Genomic DNA, 25838 nt, shown 5'->3' on the forward strand with positions numbered 1-25838 from the left:
AATAAAATAAAAGATCAGAAAGATAGGAAGGGTCCAGGTTGTTCAGGGCTTTGACTGCCAAACAGGTTTTCTAGCTGATCATCGAGGTAATGAAGAGTCACTAGAATTTATAGAGTTAAAGGGATAACATGGTCACACCTACACTTTAGGAAAATCACTCTGGCAGTAGATTGGAAGATGGATTGTAGGAGACACTTGAAGCAGAGAAACTGGTTGGTAGGATATTGCAACAGTCCATTCAAGAGTTGAGGGCCCGAATTAGGTAGTAGCTATTTACATAAAGAGAAAGGGGCTCATACAAAAGATAATGTGGTGATAGAAACAAGACTTCACAGCAGATTGTCTCTGAGGGAGAGAAAGAAATGAGGATGGCAAAGTTGGGATCCTTGGTGACTAAGAGAATCGTGGGTGCCTTAAAAGTAATAGGAAAGTTGGTGGAGGGGAGATAATGAGTTCTGTTTTGGATATGTTGAGCTTGAGATTTCCAAAAGGCAGTTGGTGATGTGGATTAGAGCTCAAGAGAGGAAGTAGGGCAGCATATATAGTTCTCAGAATCATATTTATAAAGATTATAAGTTGGCTCCATGGGAGCCAAATGAGATCACCAATCTAGATAACAGTACAGGGAGAAGAGGGCCCAGACTGAAGGACAGAGCCTCAGGGATCCCCCAAGATATAAATGGGTGTGACCTGTTTGAAGAATCATCAAAGAAAACTGAGAAAAAGCAATTCAACAAGTAGGAGGAGAACCAAGAAAGCTTAGTGTTATGAAAAATTAAATAGGAGAAGAATAGCCAGCGGAAGAAAGTGATTGACATTGTCAAATGCTGTAGCGAGTTTAGAAGAATGAAGATTGAGAAAAGGCCATTAGATATGGCAATTAAGCGTCATTGATAACTTTGGAGAGGACAGTTTCAGTTGAATGGTGAGTTAGTCAACTAGCATTTATTAAGCACCTACTTTGTGCTAGGCACTATGCTAAGTGCTAGAGATACCCCCAAAAAGGCTGTTCTTGATCTCAGGGAGCTTACAATCAAATGGGGGAGACAACATGCAACTAACTATATCTAAACAAGGTATATTTAAGATAAATTAGAGATAAGAGAAAGGAGTCATTAGCATTGAGGGGGAGTGGGAAGGCTTCTTGAGAAGGTGGGACTTTGGATGAGATATGAAGGAAGGCAGGAAATTAGGAGGTGAAGATGAGGTGGGAGAGTATTCCAGGTATGCAGGACTGCAAGTAAAAATGCATGGAGCCAACAAGGTAGGCAGTGTTATGGGCTGGCAAGTGCATGGGGAAGGCTAAGTAGGGAATTGAGGAGTGAGACTAGAAAGATAGGAAGGGACCAGGTTATGGAGGGCTTTAAAAATCAAACAGAATTTTACATTTGATCTGGGAGGTGATAGGGAGCTACTGAGTAAGGAGGTAACATGGTCAGACTTTCACTTTAGGAAGGTAATTTGACAATTGGGTAGAGAATGGACTAGACCATGGTGGTGGCAGTGTCAGGAAAAAAAAGGGGGGCTTGTGCTAGAGACACTATGAAGTAGGAAATGACAGGACTTGGCAACGTTGGTTATGGCAGGTGGGAGTGATTGAGAAGACAAAGATAACGCCTAGGTTGTGGGCCCAGATGCCTGGTGGGATGATGGTACTCTTGACAATAATAGGAAAGTTTGAGGGAGAAAGGTAATGAGTTCAGTTTTGGACATGTTGAACTTAAGATCCCAATGAGGCGTCCAGTTGGAGGTCAGAAAGAAGGTTAGGGTTGCACAAATAAATGTGAGAATTATCTTCATAGAAGTGGAGGGAAAGGAGAAGAGGGCCTGGGACAGAGTTCTGAGGAACCTACAGTTCAGGTGTGGCCTGGATGAAGATCTGGCAAAGAGGAAAATTAGACGAGCAGTATCATAAAAACTTAGAAGAATATCAAAGAAAAGAGGGCAGTTCCCATCAAATACTAGAGAAGTCAAGGATGAGGATTGAGAAAAAGCCATTCGATTTGTCAGGTAAGAGAATGCTAGTAACTTTGGAGAGCAGTTTCAATTGAGTTAGCAGCCAGACTGCAGAAAAGTAAGAAGGGAAGTTGGAGGAAATGAAGTGGAGGCATTGATTGTACACAGTCTTCTCAAGGAGGTTAGCTAGAAAAGGGAGAAGAGATAGAGGACAGCACCTCGTAGGGAGGGATGGGAGTTTTTTGAAAATGAAAAAGACGTGTAGATGAGGGAGGAAACCAGACTTGAAGGGAGTTTAGAAGAGAGTAGGGGAAACGGGAGAGAACAAGCATTTACTGAAAGCCTACCATGTGCCAGGCACTGGGCTAAGTGCATTCGTCACAGCATCCCTTTGAGACTCGGTGTAATTCTCAAGGAGGTTAGCCATGAAAGGGAGGAGGGATAAAGGCCAGTAGCTAGCAGGCGTGATTGGATCAAGGGAAGGTTTATAGGTGAATTTATGGGCAGCAGGGGAACCGCAGGCCACTTAGTAGGGAAAAGTTGACGATTAGAGAGGGGATGGAGATGCTAGTAAGGTAGTCTGCTGGAGAACAGGTGATATAGTGAGATCAAGGGTGCATTGGCAAAAAGAAGGGACCCACCTTATGGGAGAAGCATGAACAAAGAGCTCTCAAAGGGAAGTAACTGAGTGGTTTGAAGTGAAGACTAAGGGATGAGGAGAAGCCTTCAGTGATTGGCCTTAGTTTCTTCAGGGACATAGGGATTGAAGTTCTCTGCTGAAAGGTTGAAAGGGCAGTATGAGAATGTTTGGGGTAGCTACTGTGAGCAGTAGGGTAATAGACTGATTAGGGAGATGTAAAAGGATTGACTTGCTGCCATTAAGATCATGTAAGATAAATTTATTATGGACCTAGTCACCACGATTTTCTGATTTGCCCTAGTTCTGTTTAGCAGCATGTGAATAAGAATGAAAGAGGCCAGTGGTAGGAATAATCCAGGACTGGGGTTTGGTAACAGAACAAGAGGGTGAGGGATTCTAAACTGACTTAAGACACTTTGTATAGTTGAATTAAAAGTCATAATGTAAAATAGAACATGCCGAGTGTCCTGAATGGTCTGAGGAAGGAGAGATCGCATTTGATTGTGAGTATTTATGATACAATAGTAATAAAATTTCCCTGTAAGATTTGTCATGAAGTTAAGACTGAATTTTACAGCTTTTTTTATTTCCATGACTTCCGCATTCCCTTGAATTCTAAGTAGAAGATGATAATTCTAGTCATGATTGCCACTAACTTAGCTATGTCACCTTGATCACGTCACCTGTCCTTTCTGAGAAGAGACGTCCTGTAGGTCAAGAGAGTATTGGACCTGGGGTCAGAGTGGGTTCCATTTCTACCTTTGACACTTAACTAGCTGGGTAACCACAAGCCTGTCACCTCACCCTCATCTATAAAATAGAGTTGTTGTGAATCTCAAACAAGATAAAGTAAAGTGATTTGTCAACTTTAAAGTGTTATATAAATATCCCTGGTTATCACTCAGTTTCCTTATTATATTAAAAAAAAGTGGTTAAAACTAAACGGTCCCTTCCAACTGCATGTTAGCCATGGCATCAGAAAAGTAGACAGTCCCAGACTTTCCTCTATTCCAAGGGTAGGCGTTGTGTCATTTAATAAGTTGAAGTATCAATAATGCAACTTTACAAGTGTATTTGAACATTGTCAGTAACACGGAAAGTTTTTATTTACTCTATGTAAACTGGCAGTGTAGTATCCCTTACATGTGTAAGGGATCCCTCTTCTCTTGTTGTCTATATCATTTGATTTAAAAGATCAAAATTGTCTACCTAGGGGCAGCTAGGTGGTGCAGTGGATAGAGCACCAACCCTCGAGTCAGGAGGACCTGAGTTCTAATGAGGCCTCAGACCCTTGACACTTTCTAGCTGTGTGACCCTGGGCAAGTCACTTAACCCCTATTGCCTCAGCAAATTAAAAAAAAAATTGTCTACCTATAGCAAATGACATAAAATTTACATAAAATATAACATTTATATCTGAGTTCAAGTGAAAAAAATAACGAATAATAATAATATTAGAATTAAATTCCTTTAAGGCTTTTTCCTTATTTCTAGTCATCTGGGCATTCGACTGAAATAATTTCTGAATAAAATGTATACAAGCCACAAATATTGTTTTCAGTGTCTGTTTAAATTGTAGAACAGCTTACACTAAAATTTGACTTCTTCCCTACATTTACAAGTATATTTGAACTGATAGTAAGAATTTTGAAAGAGACCAGGACCTCTCTGGGAGGAAACATCCTGTAGGATGCAAAAGAAATTTGAAAGAGGAATTAAATTTTAATGCTTATGTTAATAAAGATTTCTTCTAATCAACATGTGATATGGGTAGTTACAGGGATGTTATAGTTTTGGATATCAAAATATTTCATTTCTTCTGGATTTAGAATTGTTAGTATCCTCCAGTTTTCTTTGTTTATACTATTTATTTTTAAATTATTTCTTTTGCACACTTAATCTTCACTCTTTTTGCTTAGATTTTCCTAAGAGGAAAGAGCAGAAGAGTTCCCATTGACTTTGTCTCCAAATTTAACAAGTTATCTAACAACTTGGGTTTTCCTTCTTGAAAAATAATCATAGTCCTTGTTATCAGCTGTTGACTACAGAGTATTTTAAGGAGTACCAAAAACTGTGTTCCAGATTCTTTTGGTCATACCTACAGTATTACTAGAGTAATAATGATTCTAATGATACTAGAGTAATAAAAGATTCTGGCAGCTTCGTTATGAAAGTACTCTTTCTAGGAGTGACCTTCAGAATCCTCTAAAACTTGGTGACAAATGTTTTGCTTTTCAGACATTTGCAACTAAAAGACAACTGCCATTGTGCCAAGTTTAAGACATATAGCATGCCTTGAAAAATTTTGAGTATGGTTAAATAAATGGTGCCCAGAAGAAATAAGACAGAAAAAAAAAAACCCAGACCTAAGACTCTTGACAGTGGATGGCAGCACTCAAAATAGTAAACTTAATGCATAAAATCATTCCTCTTTAAGAAAATTTGCATCCTGTATTTGCTATTGCTTAAGATAACAAAATGATGTTTTTCATTTTAAATGTTATTTGTTAACAATTCTACTTCTGACTTTCCCCAGGCAAAGAGAGGAGTCAGTGTTTATAGATGTGTTTTTCCTTTTTTAACAATCACATAACATTTTGAATAAATAATGTCTCAAAGTGTTTTAACACTTCTTAACTATTTATTGATATGAAAATAAAATACTGCCAGTGTTTAGTGCTTTATTAATGATTGGCCACTTTTCTTTGACCATTAGCATGGAATTGAAAGGAAAATAATAGATAAGACTATTGTAGTTCATATTTAAATGGAAGCTTTGTTGTATTTTAGGTGTCTTCATAGGGACATAAAGTAAAAATGAACTGTTCATGTCATTCAGGTATCACTACTCAAATTTGAATTCAAAGAGATATGATAGGAGTTAATTGTTGTATTTTTAAGAGTTTCTATATTTTTTGGTATACTTTGTGTGTCTGCAACACTTGAATCCTTTATAAAAATTATGATGATGAAAGTCTGGTGATGGCTGTCAGTCACATTAAAAACCATAAAATATTTTTTAGAGGAACTGACATCACCTGTTCAGTGATAAATGATTTTTTTTTTTAATCTATGCTGCATGCTTTTTTAAAAAGAGGGAACTCATCAGATACTGCCCATTTGTAATAGTAGTCAGCTATATTACTGGGAGAAACTATTATACTGTTCTAGGTACTGATAATGATTGTGTGCATAAAAGTATATGTAATATATACAATTTATAATGGAATCCAACAGGAACAGATTATACCATTCTCTCGGTCCGGTGACAAGAGTGGCACGAAATGGCTATCGGGGCCACATGAAGGCCAGCAGGTACAATTCCCCTGCACTCAGGGGTCATAGAATTTCCCTCTGGTGTTGGTGATTGGCTTAAGTGGGTGTGGTCTGACATTATTCCTGTTTTTCCCAAATCACTGATTAAGATTTAACCAAAAATCCCAATATAACTTTCTTCTCATGATTTAATGTAGATAATTTTGCAACATGGCTCCCTTCTGACCTACAAATGATTACTAGCATCTTACATCTCTGTGGCAAACTCTTAAAGATGCTTTTAAGTAGGTATCTTTAGTGCCTGGATCTTATTGATGCTTTTAGTCATCAGGTTGGCAACAAAGCTGCTGTTAAGTGTAAGGCTTCATTTAACATGTTTTCTTTGCTAACACTTCTACATTCAGTTTGTCTTTTTAATTGTGGTGTCAGGTAAATTTTAGGTGGTGAATTTAGATAAGCCATTGACAAAACCATCATATTTCTAACAATAATTGTATCTTAAAAGTCATGTTCATTCATCCTAATTAAACTAGCTTCCTTTTTGCACCGGGATAGATAATTGTAGAAATAAATGAAAGAGCCAGTTCTTAATATTTACTACAAAAGAGCAAATGTTAATTCTTAGCATTAAATTTCTTGTTCATTTGATGGTGTCTGAATTATTCTCCATGCATGTGGCTTCAGATTCATAGCTCTAGCAAAAATTTTCTAGCAATTATCAGATTTTAAGTCACTTTGAAGACACCTAAATTATGATGTTAGTTCAGCTAACAAGCTCAAATTTACATCGGTTTTTGAAAGACTTCTGTACTCAGTGTGACATAGATAGAGAACTACATATTCAACCTGATTACATACAGAAAGTTTTTCTTTTCAAATATAAGAATTTAGACTAATTGAAAAGAATCATTTCGCTTTTTTTTTTTTCATTATTTATTGTTGTTGTTGTTGTTGTTGTTATTGTCTTGAGACTTAATGGAAAGGAAACCAGAGATTTTTGTTCATATTCACTTCTTGAGCAGCCTGCAGACTGTTATGGAATTTACTTGTGCATTACAATATTAAATTATCATTTTGATTTATGGCCAGATCAGGTTTTTTTTATCTATATTATTACTGCTTCTATTATTTGTTTCACATATTTTAAAATTAAATTAAGTATGTTTTGTTTGAGCTGTTGCTGTGTTGGGTTGTTTTTTTGGTGGTTTTTGTTTTGGTTTGGTTTTGCAGTTTTACTTAAATGATTCTGACAAAAAGAATCCTTATCTTTCTCCGCAGTACTGAAAAATTCTAATGGGAATTATATATTTATATAATAGTAATGTATTAATATAGTATTTAATGAAGAAAAATTCTTTTAATCAAATCCTTACTCAAATTATTATATTATTTTAAGCCTGTAAATGTATTCTGATATATAGAAAAGTTCTCTATTTTGAACCATCTGCTGGATTTAATAATTTCTTAATTAACTTTTGTAAGTTTATAAATTTCAGATAATTTTTTTCTAGTTGCCAGTCCTTTTTTCTCAGAGTTCTAAGAAATGAAGTAACACAATTTAAAAATTCAGAATAATAATGTTTCATTTGAGTATTACCTACCTTGATAACTGCCTAGACAAAAATCCTTACATGTTCCTTTTTCTTTCTTTTACATAATTATAGTTCTGCAGAGTCAGAAGATTTGGCTGTGCATCTGTATCCAGGAGCAGTTACTATTCAAGGTGTTCTCAGGAGGAAAACTGTTTTAAAAGAAGGCAAAAAGCCTACAGTAAGACTTTATCATATTATATTTATCATAAGTATGAAACTACATTTGTTTTGGGGCTAAAATGATGTGATAATGAACCTAGGGAAAATCAGCCATTATGACTTGGAGGTCACCTGGTTACATATATGCTTGCTCTATAGCATATCTGTGTTACCAGAAAGTTGACTGTAAGTACAATCATATTTTTAATTCATTAGCACCTCTTGTTATTTAAAGGAAACCTGTTTTCTGTCCTATTATAAAACAAAGAATCACCCTTTGAATTCACTAGTCTAGATTTTCATCTATGTGGTTTGCTTAAAACCTTTTTCTCTCATTGTTATTGTGTGCTCTCAAAAATCTTCATGCACAGAATTCTATCTATTTGGACTGCTTGCAGATTTTCATTTCTGTGAAAAAGACCAGTTTCATTTGGGAGACCCAAAAGATTTTTAAAATTCTGTTTTGTTAACCTTATATTCAAATAATTTACATTATGTGAGCTATTTTTTAAACACACTGCTCCTAGAATTAACTTCTGAAAATCAGTGTGTGCTTTCTAAATAGAGGAGATGCCCTGGTATTTTGCTACTTCAGCTATCCAATGAATCATCTTGTGTCCTCTAGTCTGCGAGAACTATACTCAGTGGAATCTAATTCAATATGACAATGCTATGTGTTTAGTACTGCACCTCAATAACAGGGTTTTAGAGGAATTCTGCTCTTACTAATGACTATTAAGGAAAATTGTTGCCCTTCTTTAAATTTGTTAAAGCATATAAAACATAATGTAGTAGAAAGATCACTAAACTGGTAGTCAGTAAACTTGGATGCTATTCTTGGTTCTACCACCATTAACTATGTGATGTTGGACAGATCACAGCTTCTCAGGGTCTCAGTTTTCTCATCTATAAAACAAAGTGCTGAACTAAATAACCTACAAAGTTACTTACTGCTTTGAAATTCTAGATTCTATAAATCAGTTTGCTGTTTAAAGCCTTTCATTATGACCATGTACTTTCAGAAGCTGTGAATTGAATGTGTTCTTACAAGGTAAGGATGTTTTGTTTTGTTTTTAAGTAATATAATCTCCTTCCTTGCCTTACTGAAAGTAATTACCAAATATTACTATCCTTAGTCATCTAAATAATAGATTTGTGGTTTTAAAGCTGTAAAGTACTGTCATCTAGTTATCTAGTCCAACTCCTTTTACAGAGGAGGAAACTGAGGTGCTGATAGGTTAAGTTGCTTGCCAAGGGCACAGAGGTAATAAGTGATGGAGGCAGGATTTGAACCCAAGTTTTCTGTTTTCTGACTCCAAATCCAGCCCTCTTTGAACTGCTGACATACAGCAAAAAGTATAATGATTCCCAACCTTATTCTGATTATGCCTCTAAAAAATTACCATATCAAAAAAAAAAGTTCAAAGCATGGTTACTTGTCAGAGTGAAGGATAGATAACAATAAAGTTTCCTTCATGAAGTAAAAAAACATTTCAACAAAAGTCAGTGGTATCTACTGATTCTGGTAAATGAGAATGATGATATTTAGCAAAACTTAAAAGTATCCTGAACATTTTAAAAGTTTCCATTAGAAAAAGAATGATGTTTTAAATTGTAAAGAAGCAAAAATATAACAATTTAAGAGTTTTGAGGAGCCTCAGTAACCATCTAGCTATGCCTTGGTGGAAGTAAGGATTTCAACAGGCAGAGATTTGGATGGAGGGGAGGTGGTTTAAAAAAAAAAAAAAAAAAGGAGCACAAAGGCACTGAGTTGGAATGAGGCAAAAAGAGATTGAATGGAAAAAGCAAGTAATACAATTGGTCTATAACGTTGGACAACATGAAGGGGAGTAATGAAAGATAAAATCAGTTGTATGAGAAAAAGTTTTCTGTTATCATAAAACTACAGCTGTTTCTTAATCCATTGCATTTCTCTTTTTGTTTTTCCTGTCAGAAAAGTTAGAATCTAATTGATTGCCTTTGTGCTCAGTTCTGGTGACCAGCATTTGCTCCTTCAGCTCTCTTTAGTAGCTTCCTGTTTTGAGCTTTACTTCATTGTGTTTCATCTTTAAATGTCTCAGATCTTTTAAAGAAGTCTACTTTCGAACGCAGGAAAGGAGGTTTTTGTCCTATCGATGGAACTACACAGGCAGCCCTCCTTATCTGAAAGCAAATTTGTTGCAATTGATTGCAACATTTATGTGTTTGAATCTATTAACTTGGTTCTTTGCTCTTTTCAGGTAGCATCTTGGACAAAATATTGGGCAGCTTTGTGTGGGACGCAACTTTTTTACTATGCTGCCAAGTCCCTAAAGGCTACAGAGAGAAAACATGTAAGTCTGTGTGTGCGTGGGGATATGTGTATGTGTGTATGTTCCACTCTCCCCTCCCCACATTCACCTGATGATAATACTAAATTATGTAATTTCCTAATATATGCCTGAAGGATTTCAAATGTGACATTGTTCAGAAGTTCTCACATGTTTTTCTCCTTAGATTTCTCATAACACTTTCTCTGGATGCCTCCTTTGCACTAATCACTTTCTGTATTATAGTCTGCGTGCAAGCACCGTGTGTGTGTGTGTGTGTGTGTGTGTGTTCGTTCCATTCCACCTGAAATATATCCCCTCCCACAATTATAAGCTCCTGAGGGCAAGGGATGGATTTCATTTCTTCTTTGTATTCCCAATACTTAGCATAATACCTATAGTTGCTTAATATATATTGTATTAATATTCAAATTTCAGTAACCTATACTAAAGCAATGTGCTTTTCCTTATTTGGACATTTTTGCTGAGAGCTGTTACAGATTTTTTTTGTGTGCCATTTTGAAACATGAACATTCCAAATGGATTCTGGTTGAGGAAATTCAACAGACAAATTATTTGACTCAAGCGTATTAGCTTGACCATCTTGTTTCACTTACTGAAAGGATGAACAAATTATTGATACTCCTTTCCAGGGGTTCTTCATTAATTTCCTGACTCAAGCCTCTTGCTTGAGCTTAGTACTTTGATTTTCTTTTCCACCTAATGAGATAGATAATGTGTATTTTAATTAGTAGTTTTTCTTGCATTTTAAAAATTGAGTCTTAATTTCTTTTATAAGCACAGTAAGCAGCTAATGGTGTTTTCTGTTTAAATTTCTACTTCTATTAAATTATAATCTCAAAACTGGAACCTAATAATAAGCAACATAATACCCACCAAAAAGGGAATTTTCCCTTTCATCTTAAGTATATTTTTTAAATACATGGATTTTTTCAAGATGTTTCATAGATCTTAAGTAAAGCTCTGTGACAGTATTTAAGGTCTTCACAGGACGGTCCAAAACTTCTTGAAGAAAGAAATACGGGTTTTAAAATGGAGTCAGCCGAGGGCCTAGAGAATTGATAGGACTTTCTCAAAATAATACAGGCAGGACTAGGAACTGAGTCTCCTGAATCCTAAGTAGGAGTTTTCCGCTTTTGCCCTGGTAATCCGAATGGTACCAATGGGTTGTGGGTAGGGGAAATGGGAAAATTATTAATTCTAGGAGTTCCTTACTTGGTGCCTTATATACCTTGCATTTTTCTTTGAAACTACTATTTAGAAAGGCTTGGCTTGTTTATCTCTGAACTTTCAATCTCCCTCTAGCAAGTTGAGTTCTTCTTCTTTAACAGTCTTATTCTAGAAACTTAGGTGTTAATTGTCATTTAAAAACTTAAATTATACCAGAAACAATCTGTGATTTACCTAGTTGACTTTATATTTAAACATTTTCCTTTTAAACCTTTTATTTAAAAAATCAAATATGATTTATATATTGTTTCTCTCTCTCTCTCTCTCTCTCTCTCCCTCTCTCCCTCTCTCCCTCTCCCTCTCTCTCTCTCTCCCCCTTATCTCTCTATCTCGGTGTGTGTGTGTCTCTCTCTCTGTCTCTGTCTTCCTTATGCCCATAGAACCCTGTAATATCAGAGTTGGAAGGAGCCTTAAGCTTATAGAAGGGTGCTCAATTTATTGATGAGGAAATTAAGCCCAGAGGGGTTATGGCATGTCCATTGTTACATAGCTAGTTAGTGGAATATCAGAGACTAGGACTCAGTTCTTTGATCTTGATTTCCTCATATTGAAAGCAGGCAAAAAGCAAAAACCTGCTTACTTATGTGTCAGGCATTGTACAAAGTGTTAGGAATACTAATGCAAGCAGGGGCAGCTAGGTGGCACAGTGGATAGAGCACCGGCCCTGAAGTCAGGAGGACCTGAGTTCAAATCCGACCTCAAACCAAACACTTGACACTTAACTAGCTGTGTGACCCTGTTCAAGTCACTTAACCCCAGCTGCCTTTAAAAAAAAAAATACTGATGCAAGCAAAAAGAAAGACAGCCCTTGCCCTCAAGAAGCTTATATTCTAAAGGGAGAAGATAACACTGTAAAGGGAGCTGAGAAGTGGAGAAGAGAGTGTGGTAGCAAAATCTAGCAAGTCAGAAACAGAGCCAGGTGAAAATGAAGTATAGCCAGTCCAGGCTATCCCCACAATGGAGAAATAAAATGAAAGGAATTCACCACTGGAGCAGGAGATCCACAAGGCAAAGGAAATGTTCCAGCATGGGAATGCAATTAAGTCATGGCAGTACAGAGTCAGAAGCATAGCCAGAAAGGGAATGAATGAATCCTCAGGAACAAAACAACAGACAAAATTTCAATAAATGTAGATCTACTTCTGCCCTTAATTTACCCTCTATGACCTTGGAAGAACCACTTAATACTCATGTCTTTCATTCACCTCTTCTCCCTCCATACTATTTTGCTTGGTAAGCTCATCAGCTCCAATGAATTCAGTTATCATCTCTACGCTCACAGCTTTTAGATCAGATCAGCCTGCCCTAACCTTTCTCCTGACCTCCATTCTAGCATCACCAACTGCCTGTTGAAAATCTTGAACTGGTGGTCTCATAGATGCCAATTCAACAGATCCAAAACTGAACTCATTATCTAATGCCTTACCCCAGAACCTTTCCTTTTCTGAAGTTTCCTATTATAGTCAAGGGTACCAACATTTTGCCAGTCACCCAGGCTTAGGAGTAGTAGTAAGGCAAAGGATAAATATGCACAGTTGAATAACTTTTGGGACATAGTTCCAAATTGTTTTCCAGAATACCTGGATTATTTCCCAATTCCACTAACAGTACATCAGTGTGCCTATTTTCCTGCAGCCCTTCTTCTCCCCTCCCCCCCATTTGCAATTTTCCTTTTTTGTCAACTTTGCTAATCTGTTTTGGGTGTAAAGTAGAACCTCAGGGTGACTTCTGTTTCTTGAGAAATTTTGTTTCTCAGTGTATCAGAATGTTTTTCAGAATTAATCATTCCCTCAGTGAGAACAAGCGTTTTAGGCCCACTGGAAGTTTAAAAAGAATTCCCAAAACATTGTGAAGGGTGGATATTTTATAGTGAGTTAAAGATTAACCAGATCTGATAAATTCACCTGGATTTCTTCTGACAACAGTTTTAGTATGACCTTGGATGGAAAAATTAGCTTCATCAGTAAAAATCACCTTTTTTCCACTCTTCAGAAATCCAGTCTTTCTTGCCCGTGACAATTTTCATGCCCATGACTATTTGTGAGAATAGTTAGCAGTTAGTTAACTAATGTTAACAAAAATCTTTAATTTCTCACTCAAGAAGCCAGCTTCACACTGTAGAGGAATATCTAGATTCTACTTCCTTCTTAAATTCTTTCCTTTTTTTCTGAGGCTTGCACTATTTTGTCATAACAATTTGTCGGTTTTAAGCTTGTTTTTTGTTTTTTATCACACTTTCCTTTTCATACAACTTCTCTACCTTACCAACAAAATGTGCTTTTTAAGAGCTACACTACTTTTGCCCATTCCCTTATAGTTATATTCATTCTTTAAAACTACAGTATTTTTTTTATTTTAATTTTTTAAAAATAGAAAAAATAAAACTACAGAATTAAAAATACAGCAAAAAGGAGCAGTGAAGCATGACTGTACATTAAATCCTGAACTCACTTGTTTGGAGAAGAGGGGAATAAAATAAGCATTTATATAGCACTTATTATGTGTCAGGTACTATACTAAGCACTTTTTAAAAAAAACATGTATTAGGTTATTTGATCCTCACAACAATCCTAGTTGGTAAATGCTGTTGTTATCCTCATTTTACAGTTGAGTAGACTGAGACAAGCAAGTTAAATAACTTGCCCCAGGATCACACAACTAGTAAGTGTCAGAGATAGGATTTGAACACAGGTCTTCCTAATTCCAGGCCCAGTGCTCTGTCCAGTGCATCACTAGCTGGCAAGTAACTAAAGGTGGGAAACCTGCTCAGTAGGGTTTTATCTAGTTAAGATCAGACATTTTGATTCATCCTAGTATTAATAGAAGCACACATGAATAACCATTATGGTCACAAATTAAACCAGATCAAAATTATTACTTCTCCAGAGTGATAGTGATACTCCACTGTAGTGTAGGAGTGGGCACCAGAACTGAGTTTTAAATGGAACCCAGGCTATCCAGAGGCAATGTGAGAAGGAAGAAGAATGTTTTAGGCATGGGGCAAGTCTTTTTAAAGGCATAGAGTCAATAGAATGTGGTAAACGGGGAACAAGAAACTATCCCACCTTACTAAGATCGTGGCAGCAGTTATTTATTGGCCCTAAAGTCTTCTTCCTTTTTAAAGAAATGTACTGCCTTATTCAGTCTTCCTCTCTATACCAATCTCTAGGGATGGACTTCGTTATATATGTTGCTATCTCCTTGAAGTTCATGAAGCTCTTCAAGGCCTAGGACCATACCTGTCTGTTTTTGGATTAGAATGAAAATACAGATCATGAGAGTATGTAAGGGAGGATGGTGAGAAATTGTGGAATGAATCTCTGAGAAGGACTTGCTAAATGGTAGAGGAGTAGCGGGCATTATGGAAGTGTGTGTAGTAAAGAGCAAGTAGCATGCTTACTTCTACTCCTGTGTCTCAGGTGTGAGAGCTGCCTCCAGTACTGGAGAACATGGCCAGGAATTCAGTGCCTTCTCAGGGAACCAGATTTCTGATGACAAAGACATGAAAGGAAGGGGCTTGCACTCCACTGGGCAAAGAGAAGATAAAAGTGTATTCACAGTGCATTAATAGCTAGGAAGATGAAGAAATTCCACATAGGTGACTGCAAGCCGGAGATTCTGAGAGGCAGAAGGGAGGAAGGAGAGCATTCTGGGCACGACATGAAGGCCCAGAAGCCAGAGATGGGATGTGGAGCTCTGAGAATAATTAGGACATGAGTTTGACTGAATTTTGAGTTTTAGGAAAAGCATATAAAATCTACCATAAAAGTCAGCGTGAGCCAGATACTTCAAATGCCATGCTGAGCAGTTTGTTTTATCTCAGCAGCAGCAGTAGAAAGCTACTGAAGATCTTTAAATGACCAGTGAAATGACCATGGAGAGCCTCTTGGAACTTTGTCATTGATACCTTGAATGTTAATTTCTAATTTCTGTGACTCAGAAAAGTGGTCTTTAGCTTTTAATGGTTGCAGGGATTAGTGTAGGGAAACATATTTTAACTGGATTTCTTTATAAGTGCTCATCTTCAAATTTAACAATGTAGTCAAAAAAATCCACCTTTATCCTCATAAACAAGTTATTTTCTACTGAAAGGAGTTGTTCAAGGCACTGGTTGATAAGAAACATTTGGTTAGTTGAGGCTGTGATCTTAACATACAAGTAATATTTATTTCTAAGTTTTGGGAAAATTTTAGGTGGTTACAATACTTACACTGAGGGAGAATTTATTTTATTAGCCTGTTATTCTGTAATAGCATATGTTTTTAGCCCAAACAGCACCTCTTTATTTAAGTATGTGTACAAGTTATAGACGTTTAGAATATATATAGGCTCTTGAGGCACAGCCCCAGGTGGCCCCAAGGTTAAACATACTTGTCACTTGGTGTACATACTGTGTGCTTTCAGAGTAGTTAAATAAATCTTGTTGTTAGAATATTCTCACTTTTAAATAATTTTCTGCCAGATTTTTAGCACAAATCTTACATTTTCCATTCTTACTATACATTACAATATTTTATAGTATTAATTGTTTCAAATATAATCTCAAGTTAAAATAATATTTGAACTGTTTTCCTCTGCAAACTCACAGTGAAATTACTAGCTTTAGTTTTATTAGCTAGGAATCCTTTAAAACTTGATTTCAACAGCTTTAGAAGACAGCTTAATTAGATAGTTCTAGTCGTTTAACATGATTTTTGCTTCAACATTTTCCCCTTTATTAATGCAGTTGAATGCTTTCTAAAAATATTTGTTTTACTTGGGTGTTGATTGAAAAATTTAACCCATGTCCTCACTAGCAAGAATAGACACATAATTTTCAATTCTGGTTCTACTTAGTCTTAACTAAAGAGCACTGCTCCATTATATAGAGAAATTAAGGAATCTGCAAATTATCTATCCTTGTTTTCTTATTTGAGGCCAGGTGACAACATTCTCTTCATGTGTAAGTCACAAAATCTGCTTTCTTGAGAAGATAATAATTTAACAATAAAGTGTTTTTTAAATTTTTGATTGGAAAGAAGTCATAATGAAGTTGTAAAATTCACTGAATGTATGAGAAATCATTTATCAGACATGTGTTTTGCATTGCACAAGAGCTGCATATGAGACTGTGATAATTTGCACTTCACTTCTTAAATGTTTAGAAATTGTAGTCTAAAACATCACCAAGGAAATTAGGTTGATTATCAAGACATAAGCCTAAAGAAAGAAATAGCATGTTTCAGAGAGTTCTCTTGGTTTAAATTTCTTGACTAAATAACGAATTCCAGCAGTCAGGCTTTTAGAACAAGGTAGGAGGAAAAAATCAGGAAATCATGCTAAACTCCTTTGAAAAGGCATAAGCCATCAAACCAGCATAGGAAATTGTACAAGTTGGACTTTATTACCTTAAAACTACCTAATTTCTGTTTTCCATTTCTGTAGTACCTTTATATTACCAACGAATGGGTCATTTTTCTTCTTCATCCAGAAATCTTCAAATAAGACATTGAAAATAATTTGATGATCAAATAAGACAAATCGGTCTCCTTTCAAAAGATAGATGTAAATTGTCCAAAAACAGAGGATCCATTGTTGTAGCTTAAATATTTATAAGATGAAATTTGTATTTGATTTATTGAAAGAATTAATATGTGATCATTCTTATTATCACAGGGTTCTTCACATTAAATATGATCCAAATCCCTTTTCCTTTAATGTTATGTCAGGTTCTATCCCCTGTAGAGAAAAGAAAAGTAAAAATATATAAGAATTATTTTCTCTAAATCTGTATTCTGTTCAATCATTGTAAAATCCAGGTCTTTTAAGTTTACTTTCTTCTTTTCCCAACTATCATGAAGAAGTTTTGGAGACTATAGCAAATTTGTTTCAATTTAATGCTCTATTGACTACAAAATATATAGAATTCTAAAACTGTATGATTCTGAGTTGAAAGTAGGATATAGAAGTATTATGTAAACTTTACTAATGGTTATTCTGTCAGCAGGAAGATTTGTTATCTAGATTTTAGGTAATTTTATGAACTTATTGATATTGATATTGTTGGCTCTTGTTGAGGATCACATGACTAGTAAGTGTCAGAGATAGAATTTGAACTCAGGTCTTCCTAATTCCAGGCCCAGTGCTCTGTCCAGTGCACAACCAGCTGGCAAGTAACTAAAGGTGGGAAACCTGCTCAGTAGGGTTTTATTGTAACAAAAAAAAAAAAAAAAAAAAATAGTAGGTTTCTTCTTGCAGAGGAAGCAACTGTTTCCCTAGGATAATATGAGAATTACCAACAGGCACATCTCCTCAAAATACCTCAGTTGGTCTGCCACAAGGCCTAAAATTCCCACAATTGTAGAAATTTCTTTGGGTTAAGGCATGATTTTCAAATGTGAAAATTAAATGTTTCCTCAGAGAGGTATCACATTAACCCACTGACACTGTTTAAGTATCTTTGCACAATTACCTAGCAGAAACTATAGGAATAGAACAATAAATAGAATAAAAGGCAAGTTCTGATAGAGCAGTGTTCTCCAAAGTAGGGGGCCCCCACCCCAGGGGTTGAGTGATCAACCACTAGAAAGGTAGATGTTCCACCCTCCCTGTTGTAGCATGTTGTGGAGTTTATCTCTAGCATTACCACATCTACCTTTATCCCCAACACTTCCTCTTTCCCCCTTCAGGTAGCTGCTTTGCAAGCTCCCAAGCTCCTCCAGCCTCTATTGGCCATCAGATGCAATTAGGAAATGCTTTCCACCAGCCTCCACGCTGCAGATCACCTGGCATCTTGAGCAGGAACCTCTTATGGGTTGGGAGCTAGTGACTGTCAAGAGCCCTACCTCCCTGTTGTCTTTTTTGGTGGGACAAATTGAGTTGCATAACATGAGTGGGGGCAAATTGATTGTGACCTTGTTGTCAACTTCAGCTTCTCCTCATTCTCACTCACCCCACATGCATAAATCCATCTTTCCAGATTATTTCAGTTCTCCCTTCATATATTCCATATTTTTCTCTCTACCAACACAGCCCAGTTCATGCTCTCATTACCTCTCATCTGAATTATTGAATTATCATCCTATGGTCTTCCTGCTTTGACTCTTCCCACTCCAATCCATCCTTCATGTATTGGCCAAATTGATTTCCCTAAAATTCAGGTCTAACCATGTCACTCATTCTCTTGCTTAGTAAAAGGAAGGAAACAAGCATTTACTAAGTAACTATAATAAGGTGCCAGGCATTGTGCTAACTTCTTTACAAATATCACATTTTATCTTCACAACAACATAGGGAATTGTAAGTGCTATTATTATCCCAATTTTACACATGAGGAAACCAAGGCAGATAGGTTAAGTGACTTATCAAAGATCACAGAACTAGGAAGTATCTGAAGCAAGATTTGAAACCAAACCTTCATGATTCTAGATCTGGCCCGCTGTCTCCTACAGGTACTAACTGCCTCTGTGAAAAAGCTAGTGAAACCTTATTACCGCTAGAAAATTTTATTTCAACTTTTTCTGCCCTTTTTAAGTTTCCCTTTTTTTGCTTAAGTTCTATAATGTGCATCATCATTAGGTAGTAGTACACATATAAAATTTATACATGTGGGGGTATGTGCTCATTTTTTACGTTATCTCATTTTTAATAAGTGTTTTCTTTTATCTGTTAGTTTAAATCTACGTCAAATAAGAATGTATCTGTGGTAGGATGGATGGTGATGATGGCTGATGACCCTGAACACCCAGATCTCTTCTTGCTGACAGACTCTGAGAAAGGTAATTGAAGCCAGGGTCCTGCTTATTTAACTTTCCACCTCTCACTCTGTAATGGTAGGCATGTCCTGAACCGCTCTGCTCTGCTCTGCTTTGCCCTGCGCTGCGCTGCCCTGCCCTGCCCTGCCCTCCCCTCTCACTTGGTAACTTCATCAGTTTCCATAGGCAAGATCATCTCCCAAGTAGATGACTCTCAGCTCTGTGTATCCAGCCATCATCTCTTTCCTGAAGTCCAGTCCTGCATCTCCAACTGGTTTTTAGCCATTTTAAACTGAATATTCCATCAATATTTTAAACTTAAAACTCACTATCTTTTCCCCAAAACCCATCCCTCTTTCAAATTTATCTGTTTCTGTCAAGGACACCACAATCTAGTTCAAGTACCAGGATCACAACCTTAGTGTCATCCTGTCTCCCTCAATTCCTTATTCTCCTTCAATGCACACATCCATTCATTTGTCAGATCTTGTCATTTCTACGTCCAGAATCCATCTGTCTCTTTCTCTCCACTACTGGAGCTTCCACCATAGCTAAAGCCCCCATCACCCCTAATGTGACCTATTGCATACTTTTCAATTGGTCACTCCACCTCATATCTCTCCCCATTCTTGTTTATCCTCCATTCAGCTGTTGAAATAATTATACATAAGCACAGATCTGACCATGTCCCTGCCCTACTCAGTAAACTCCAGTGACTCCTTATTATCTCTGAGAGCATAGAGAAGCATCTCTATTTGGCTTTGAAGGCCATTCAGAACCTGGCCCGAATCTTTCCAGCCTTATTAGCCATCACTGCCCTTCACACCCTCTACAGCCCATTCAGTCTGGCCTTCTTGCTGTTCCTCCATCACTCATCTCCGTACCTGCCTGTGAGAATCCTTAAAGACTCAGCTCAAGCACTGCCTTTTCTAATGCCCTCTCCTGTTGCATCCCCTTATTTATTCTGCGTGAACTTTTACATGCATTTGTTGTCTCCTAACCCAAGAGAATGTAAGCTCCCTGAAGAAAAGAATTCTGACTTTTGTCTTTGTATGCCCCATTGCCTGGATCTTAGTAAGCACTTAACCAGTGCTGATCAATTGCTTAATCATTTGAGGGTTACTCACTTTGGAGAAAATATAACATGACAGAAATAAGCATTGGTGGCAAACTGACCTTTGGTATTGGCAGCACCTACATTTTTTATTTATCTCTGCCTAATCATTTTTCACTTGGCTTTTTTGTTTTTTCTTCTAAATATAGGAAACTCATACAAGTTTCAAGCTGGTAATAGAATGAATGCAATGCTGTGGTTTAAACATTTGAGTGCAGCCTGCCAAAGCAACAGACAGCAGGTGAGTTGATAACTTTTTTAGACTATCATTAGAGTACTGTTTAACTTGAGAATTTTATTTAAAAGTGATTGAGAGACGGGGGGGAGGGGAGGGTCGAGTCAAGATGGCGGAGTGAAAGCAGTGACTTGCTTGAGCTCTCCCCCAATCCCCTCCATATACCTATAAAAAATGGCTCTAAACAAATTCTAAAGCAGCAGAACCCACAAAAAGACAGAGGGAAGCAAATTTCCAGCCCAAGACAGCCTGGATGGTTGATCAGAAAGGTATATCACACCGGGCTGGGAGAGGAGCACAGTTCAGCATGCACACACAGGCTACAGCTAACGTGGAGCAGGCCTCAGAGGACTGAATCACAGGCAGCTGTGGTGGTTTCCAGACTTCTCAATCCACAAACGCCAAAGACAACTTAGAAGGTCAGTGGGAAAAGTCTGTTTCTGCCGTGAGAGAGAAGCTAGGTCTCAGCCCCAGTTTCCCAGCGTGGCCCAGGGCAACAGCTGCCTCCTGAGCTTATGGCCCACAGACTGAGGGGGAATTGGGTGGCTGATCAGCAGGGTATTGCAGGGATCTCTTTGCCAGTGTTGAGGCAGGAATCTCTTGCTTTGCCGGTGCTTATATCTGGGTCACAGTTCTGAGGGGCGGTCCTGGGACGAGGAGGATCGCTGGCATGGTGGAGCTTGAAGTGGCAGTGGAGAGGAAATTCTCCTCACAGTTCCGAGACAGAAAAGAGTGCTTGTGGTCACTCATAGACCAGAGCACAGGCCAGGAAAGGAGTAAACACCTCACCCTTTATCATACCACCTTGGAAGAACTGAAAATTTACAGGTCCCTAGAAGTATCTCTGAAAACAGCTGTACAAACCCCCGAAGCTTGAGACAGTATATTCTCCACATTGGAAGCAGACCTCTACCTTAATAAGGAGTTTATAACTCAAGTTATGAACTGGGATCATGAGCAAACCTCTCAAGAAGTGTCGGACCATAGAATCTTTTTTTGGTAACAAAGATGATCAAAACATACAACCAGAAGAAGACACCAGAGTCAAAGCTTCTACATCCAAAGCCTCCAAGAAAAATATGAATCAGTCCCAGGCCTTGGAAGAGCTCAAAAAGGATTTTGAGAAGCAAGTAAGAAAAGTAGAGGGAAAACTGGGAAGAGAAATGAGAGTGATGTAAGAAAATCATGAAAGACAAGTCAACAGCTTGCTAAAGGGGACCCAAAAAGATGCTGAAGAAAATAACACCTTAAAAAATAGCCTAACCCAAATGGCAAAAGAGGCCCAAAAAGCCAATGAGGAGAAGAATGCCTTCAAAAGCAAAATTGGACAAATGGAAAAGGAAGTCCAAAAGCTCACTGAAGAAAATACTTCCTTAGAAATTAGAATGGAATAATTGGAAGCTAGTCTTTATGAGAATCAGGACACTGTAAAACAAAACCAAAAGAATGAAAAATTAGAAAACAATGTGAAATATCTCATTAGAAAAACAGCTGACCTGGAAAATAGATCCAGGAGAGATAATTTAAAAATTACTTGACTATCTGAAAGCCATGATCAAAAAAAGAGACTAGACATCATCTATCAAGAAATTATCAAGGAAAACTGCCCCGATATTTTAGAACCAGAGGGCAAAATAGAAATTGAAAGAATCCACCGATCTCCTCCTGAAAGAGATCCCCAAAGGAAAACTCCTAGGAATATTGTAGCCAAATTCCAGAGTTCTCAGGTCAAGGAGAAAATATTACAATCAACCAGAAAGAAGCAATTCAAATATTGTGGGAACACAATCAGGAGAACACAAGATTTAGCAGCTTCTACATTGAGGGACCGGAGGGAATGGAATATAATATTCTGGAGGAAAAAAGGAGATAGGAATACAACCAAGAATCACCTACCCAGCAAAATTGAGTATAATCCTTCAGGGATAAAAATGATCATTCAGTGATTCTTGATGAAAAGACCAGACCTAAATAGAAAATTTGACTTTCAAATACAAGACTCAAGTGGAACGTGAAGAGGTAAACAGGAAAGAGAAATCATAAGAGACTTATTAAGGTTGAACGGTTTACATTCCTGCATGGAAAAATGATATTTATAACTCATGAGACCTTTGTCAGTATCGGGGTAGTTGGAGGGAAAAAATTATATGTGTGTATACATATATATATATATATATTGAGAGAGAGAGAGATTAGAGAGATAGATAGATGGCACAGGGTGGGTTGAAGATGATGGGGTTATATCTAGAGAATAAAATTAAGGGGTGAGAGAGGATTATACTAGGAGAAGGAGAAAGGAAGAGGTAGAACAGGGTAAATTATTTCACACACAAAAAAAAACAAAAGAAAAGGCTCTATAGTGGAGGGGAAACGGGAAGGTGAGAGGGAATGAGTGAATCTTATTCTCATAGGATTTGGCTTAAAGAGGGAATAACATACACACTCAATTGGGTATGGAAATCTGTCTTACCCTACAGGAAAATAGGGAGAGAAGGGGACAAGAGAGCAGGGGAATGATAGAGAGGAGGGCAGATTGGGAAAGGGGGTAATCAGAAGCAAATACTTCTGAGAAGGGACAGGGTCAAAAGAAAGAATAGAATAAATGGTGGGGCAGGATAGGATTAAGAGAAATAGTATTAGTTTTTCACAACATGAGTACTATGGAAGTGTTTTGCATAACTGCACATGTATAACCTATATTGAGTTGATTGCCTTTTCAATGAGGTGGGTGGGGAGGGAAGAAGGGAGAAAATTTGGAACCCAAAGTTTTAAAAACACATGTTTAAAAAAAAATGTTTTCACATGCAACTGGGAAATAAGAAATACAGGAAATGGGGTACAGAAATCCATCCTGCCCTACAGGAAAATAGAAGGGGAAGGGGATAAGAGAAGGCGGGGAGAGAGATAGAAGGGAGGGCAGACTAGTGGAAGGGATATTCAGAATGCATTCCATCTTGGGGGGGAGAAGGGCAAAATGGGGTGAAAATTTGGAACTCAAAATCTTGTGGAAGTAAATGTTAAAAACTAAATACATAAATTTTTTAAAAATTCAGTCTAATAGAATACAGATCAGACAAGATCTCATTTCAACAAAATTTGTCTTCCACAATAAGATCTGTGTATCCGTTGTCTGCCTTTGGAAAATAAAACCATAAAGAGAAAAAAATAAATAAATAGAAGTGATTGAGAAAATATAAGAGGCCTTCTCCTGAATATGAACAGGTAGCATTGTTTTCATTATTTTTCCTGCACTGGCAGTAGGATAAACTCCCTTGAAAGATTTTTCCATCTATAATTTCTGTAATTTTGAAATTGTTAAGAAAGGGACTGTGTGCTTTCAGCAAGAAACTCACTTTTCGCAGTTAGCTTTGACTGCATATATTTAAGAATCTTCCATTGTTTTCACTTGAAATCTAAACACTCCTGGCAGCACATAGAATTTGAGATTGCTGAACATATCCAGTGACACTGAAGAGATACTTGATCTATAGAATTGGCTCAAATGGAAAAATCAAGCACTTTGTAGAGCTTGTTGAGAATTGTTGATATATGATCAGGCGTTATGATTAGACATACTTTTTTGTAACAAAGAACAGAAGATTAATTAACGAATGAAAATAGTTTGTTTTGATCTGTTTTCACTTAATCTGATTCAGGTTGCTTCCCCCAAAGAACCCCTACAGCTGTTGAAATCATAGCATAATTTGAATTTGGTTTACAGAAACAGCTGTACCACCAATATAATTTTTAATTGTGACCTTCAAATACTGAGATTGTAGTGGTGACTTTTCATGTTGAGGACCCCTGTTCCTTAACGCTGAGTTATAATAGGGCCCAAAGTGGTAAAGCAAACATGATGTAAACATCTTGCCTTATCTCAGAATCTTACAAGAAACCCTTAAGCTTCTATAGAACATTGGAAAAAAAGCAGAACCTGCTGACCCAGGAGCTTGGTACTTGACAACAATGTTTGTGTTTTTTTGGTTTATGTATTTTTAGGAATTCATAAACTTTACATACTTTAGGAAAGGCCTGGCCTTTTGGGAAAGGCTATGGTTGCAGTGGGAGGCCAGAACAGAAATCCTCTCCACTGAGGCAGGTCAGCAGGTCCTCTCCAACGTAGTCTCAGATAGTTACCTAGGGCACTAACACACTGCCCAGCTGGAATGTGTCAAAGGCAGGCGGTCTTGAACCGTGATCTTCCCATCTCCAGAGCTGGAAGACATCACACTACCAGTAATATCTGGGATAGTCCTAAGAGGGTCCAGTCACACTGCCAGGGACCATTTTTGGCAGTCTGTCTTTTAGAGAGACACTTAGTGTTAAATAGACCATAAACCTGTAATGAGTTCAAAAAGCCAAAAATGTAGGGATATAGTAGGAAGTAGTTGGTGCTTAGCAGTAAATGAAATGAAGGGGATAAATTTCATTTGATTTGCTTCATGACTCAAAGGTAGGCAGTTTAGCACAGCAGTTAGACACAAGAATCAGCCAAGAGCATCACCCCAGAGGAGTCAAAGGATTTAGGGTCTTGCTTCAAGGAACTTTGGGTGTCAAAAACAATTTTGCTGTCATGTGCAAAAAGAGAGTGTGCTAATTAAGCTTGATTGTGCTGCCACTGTGGTATCTGTATATGCGTATAAAAAGTACTACTTAGTCTCTGTTCCAGACTCGAAATTGAAAGGACTGGAGAAATGCTTTCCTACCCTCCATATCATCAGGGAGAAGGAGCATGTTTCTTGTAAGATCAGAATAGAAGGAAGGCTTCAAAGACAAAGGAGAAAACTAGGATGTAAAGAGACAAAGGAAATTGTCACCTGGGTCAGGAGGTGGGAAATAAAAGAATAAAACATAAAGAAGAAAGGGCAGAAGAAAGCTCTTCCTTTTCTGTGCTCCATTCTTCTTTAGAATGCAGCTGTGAAGCTTTTTCTTTAGAAAAAAGAGCTGGACCATCTCTGGACGAAGGAACTTATGGCATTCCGAGGAATGATGGTGATGATGATGTCCTTGTTGCTGTTGTTCTTTGTTTTTAGAGAGGATCATTGATGTCTGGAGGGTGATGTCTTGACTTGCAATGAATTGGATTTAAATGAGGCATAACTGTGCAGTCATCAGCCTCATTCTCTTCTCCAGAGTCATCTGAGTCCAGTGGCAAGACTGGACAACTGTCAGGACACCTGATGATGGCCCCAGACGCAGTGGGAGACCTTAGCCTTTTTAAGTCAAGGTCTTTCCCAGGTCTCAGTTTGTCTGAGGCAATGCCCAGTCAGTAATTAAAGGCTAGGTAAGAATTGAGGCAAAAGGGACAGCTAGGTGGTGCAGTGGATAGAGTACCAGCCCTGGAGTCAGGTGGACTTGAGTTCAAATGTGACCTCAGACATGTGACACTTACTAGCAGTGTGACTTTGGGCAGGTCACTTAACCCTGATTGCCTCACTCAAAAAAAAAAAAAAGAATTGAGGCAAAAGATGGCCTAGTTTGCCTTAGATGATGTTATGGTCAGAGAAGGAAGAGATAGGGGAATTAGGGTTGGTGAATCCTTGCTGAGATACAGTGGAACTGCTGCTTTCAAC

General features: G+C 37.5%; 1 protein-coding gene and 1 long non-coding RNA gene across 4 annotated transcripts in view; one reads left to right on the forward strand and one right to left on the reverse strand.

Annotated features, from left to right (window-relative positions):
• RALGPS2 (Ral GEF with PH domain and SH3 binding motif 2) overlaps positions 1 to 25838 on the forward strand; it is a 216654-nt gene that overhangs the window by 179755 nt on the left and 11061 nt on the right. For 2 of the 3 annotated variants that reach the window (XM_027868450.1, XM_027868449.1), the window contains exons 15-19: positions 5834 to 5911; positions 7537 to 7642; positions 9864 to 9956; positions 18835 to 18940; positions 20180 to 20271. In XM_027868450.1, coding sequence (XP_027724251.1) covers positions 5834 to 5911; positions 7537 to 7642; positions 9864 to 9956; positions 18835 to 18940; positions 20180 to 20271 — 475 coding nt within the window. The remainder of the gene's footprint in view (positions 1 to 5833; positions 5912 to 7536; positions 7643 to 9863; positions 9957 to 18834; positions 18941 to 20179; positions 20272 to 25838) is intronic. The other variant, XM_027868451.1, reaches the window with a different exon arrangement.
• The window catches only part of LOC114047603, a 33229-nt gene continuing 24241 nt past the window's right edge, over positions 16851 to 25838 (reverse strand). The window contains exon 3 of the long non-coding RNA XR_003569637.1: positions 16851 to 16901. This is a non-coding gene — a long non-coding RNA (uncharacterized LOC114047603). The remainder of the gene's footprint in view (positions 16902 to 25838) is intronic.

This window comes from Vombatus ursinus, unplaced genomic scaffold (genome assembly GCF_900497805.2).
Source record: "Vombatus ursinus unplaced genomic scaffold, bare-nosed wombat genome assembly UNPS02014789.1, whole genome shotgun sequence".
NCBI classification, from domain to species: domain Eukaryota; kingdom Metazoa; phylum Chordata; class Mammalia; order Diprotodontia; family Vombatidae; genus Vombatus; species Vombatus ursinus.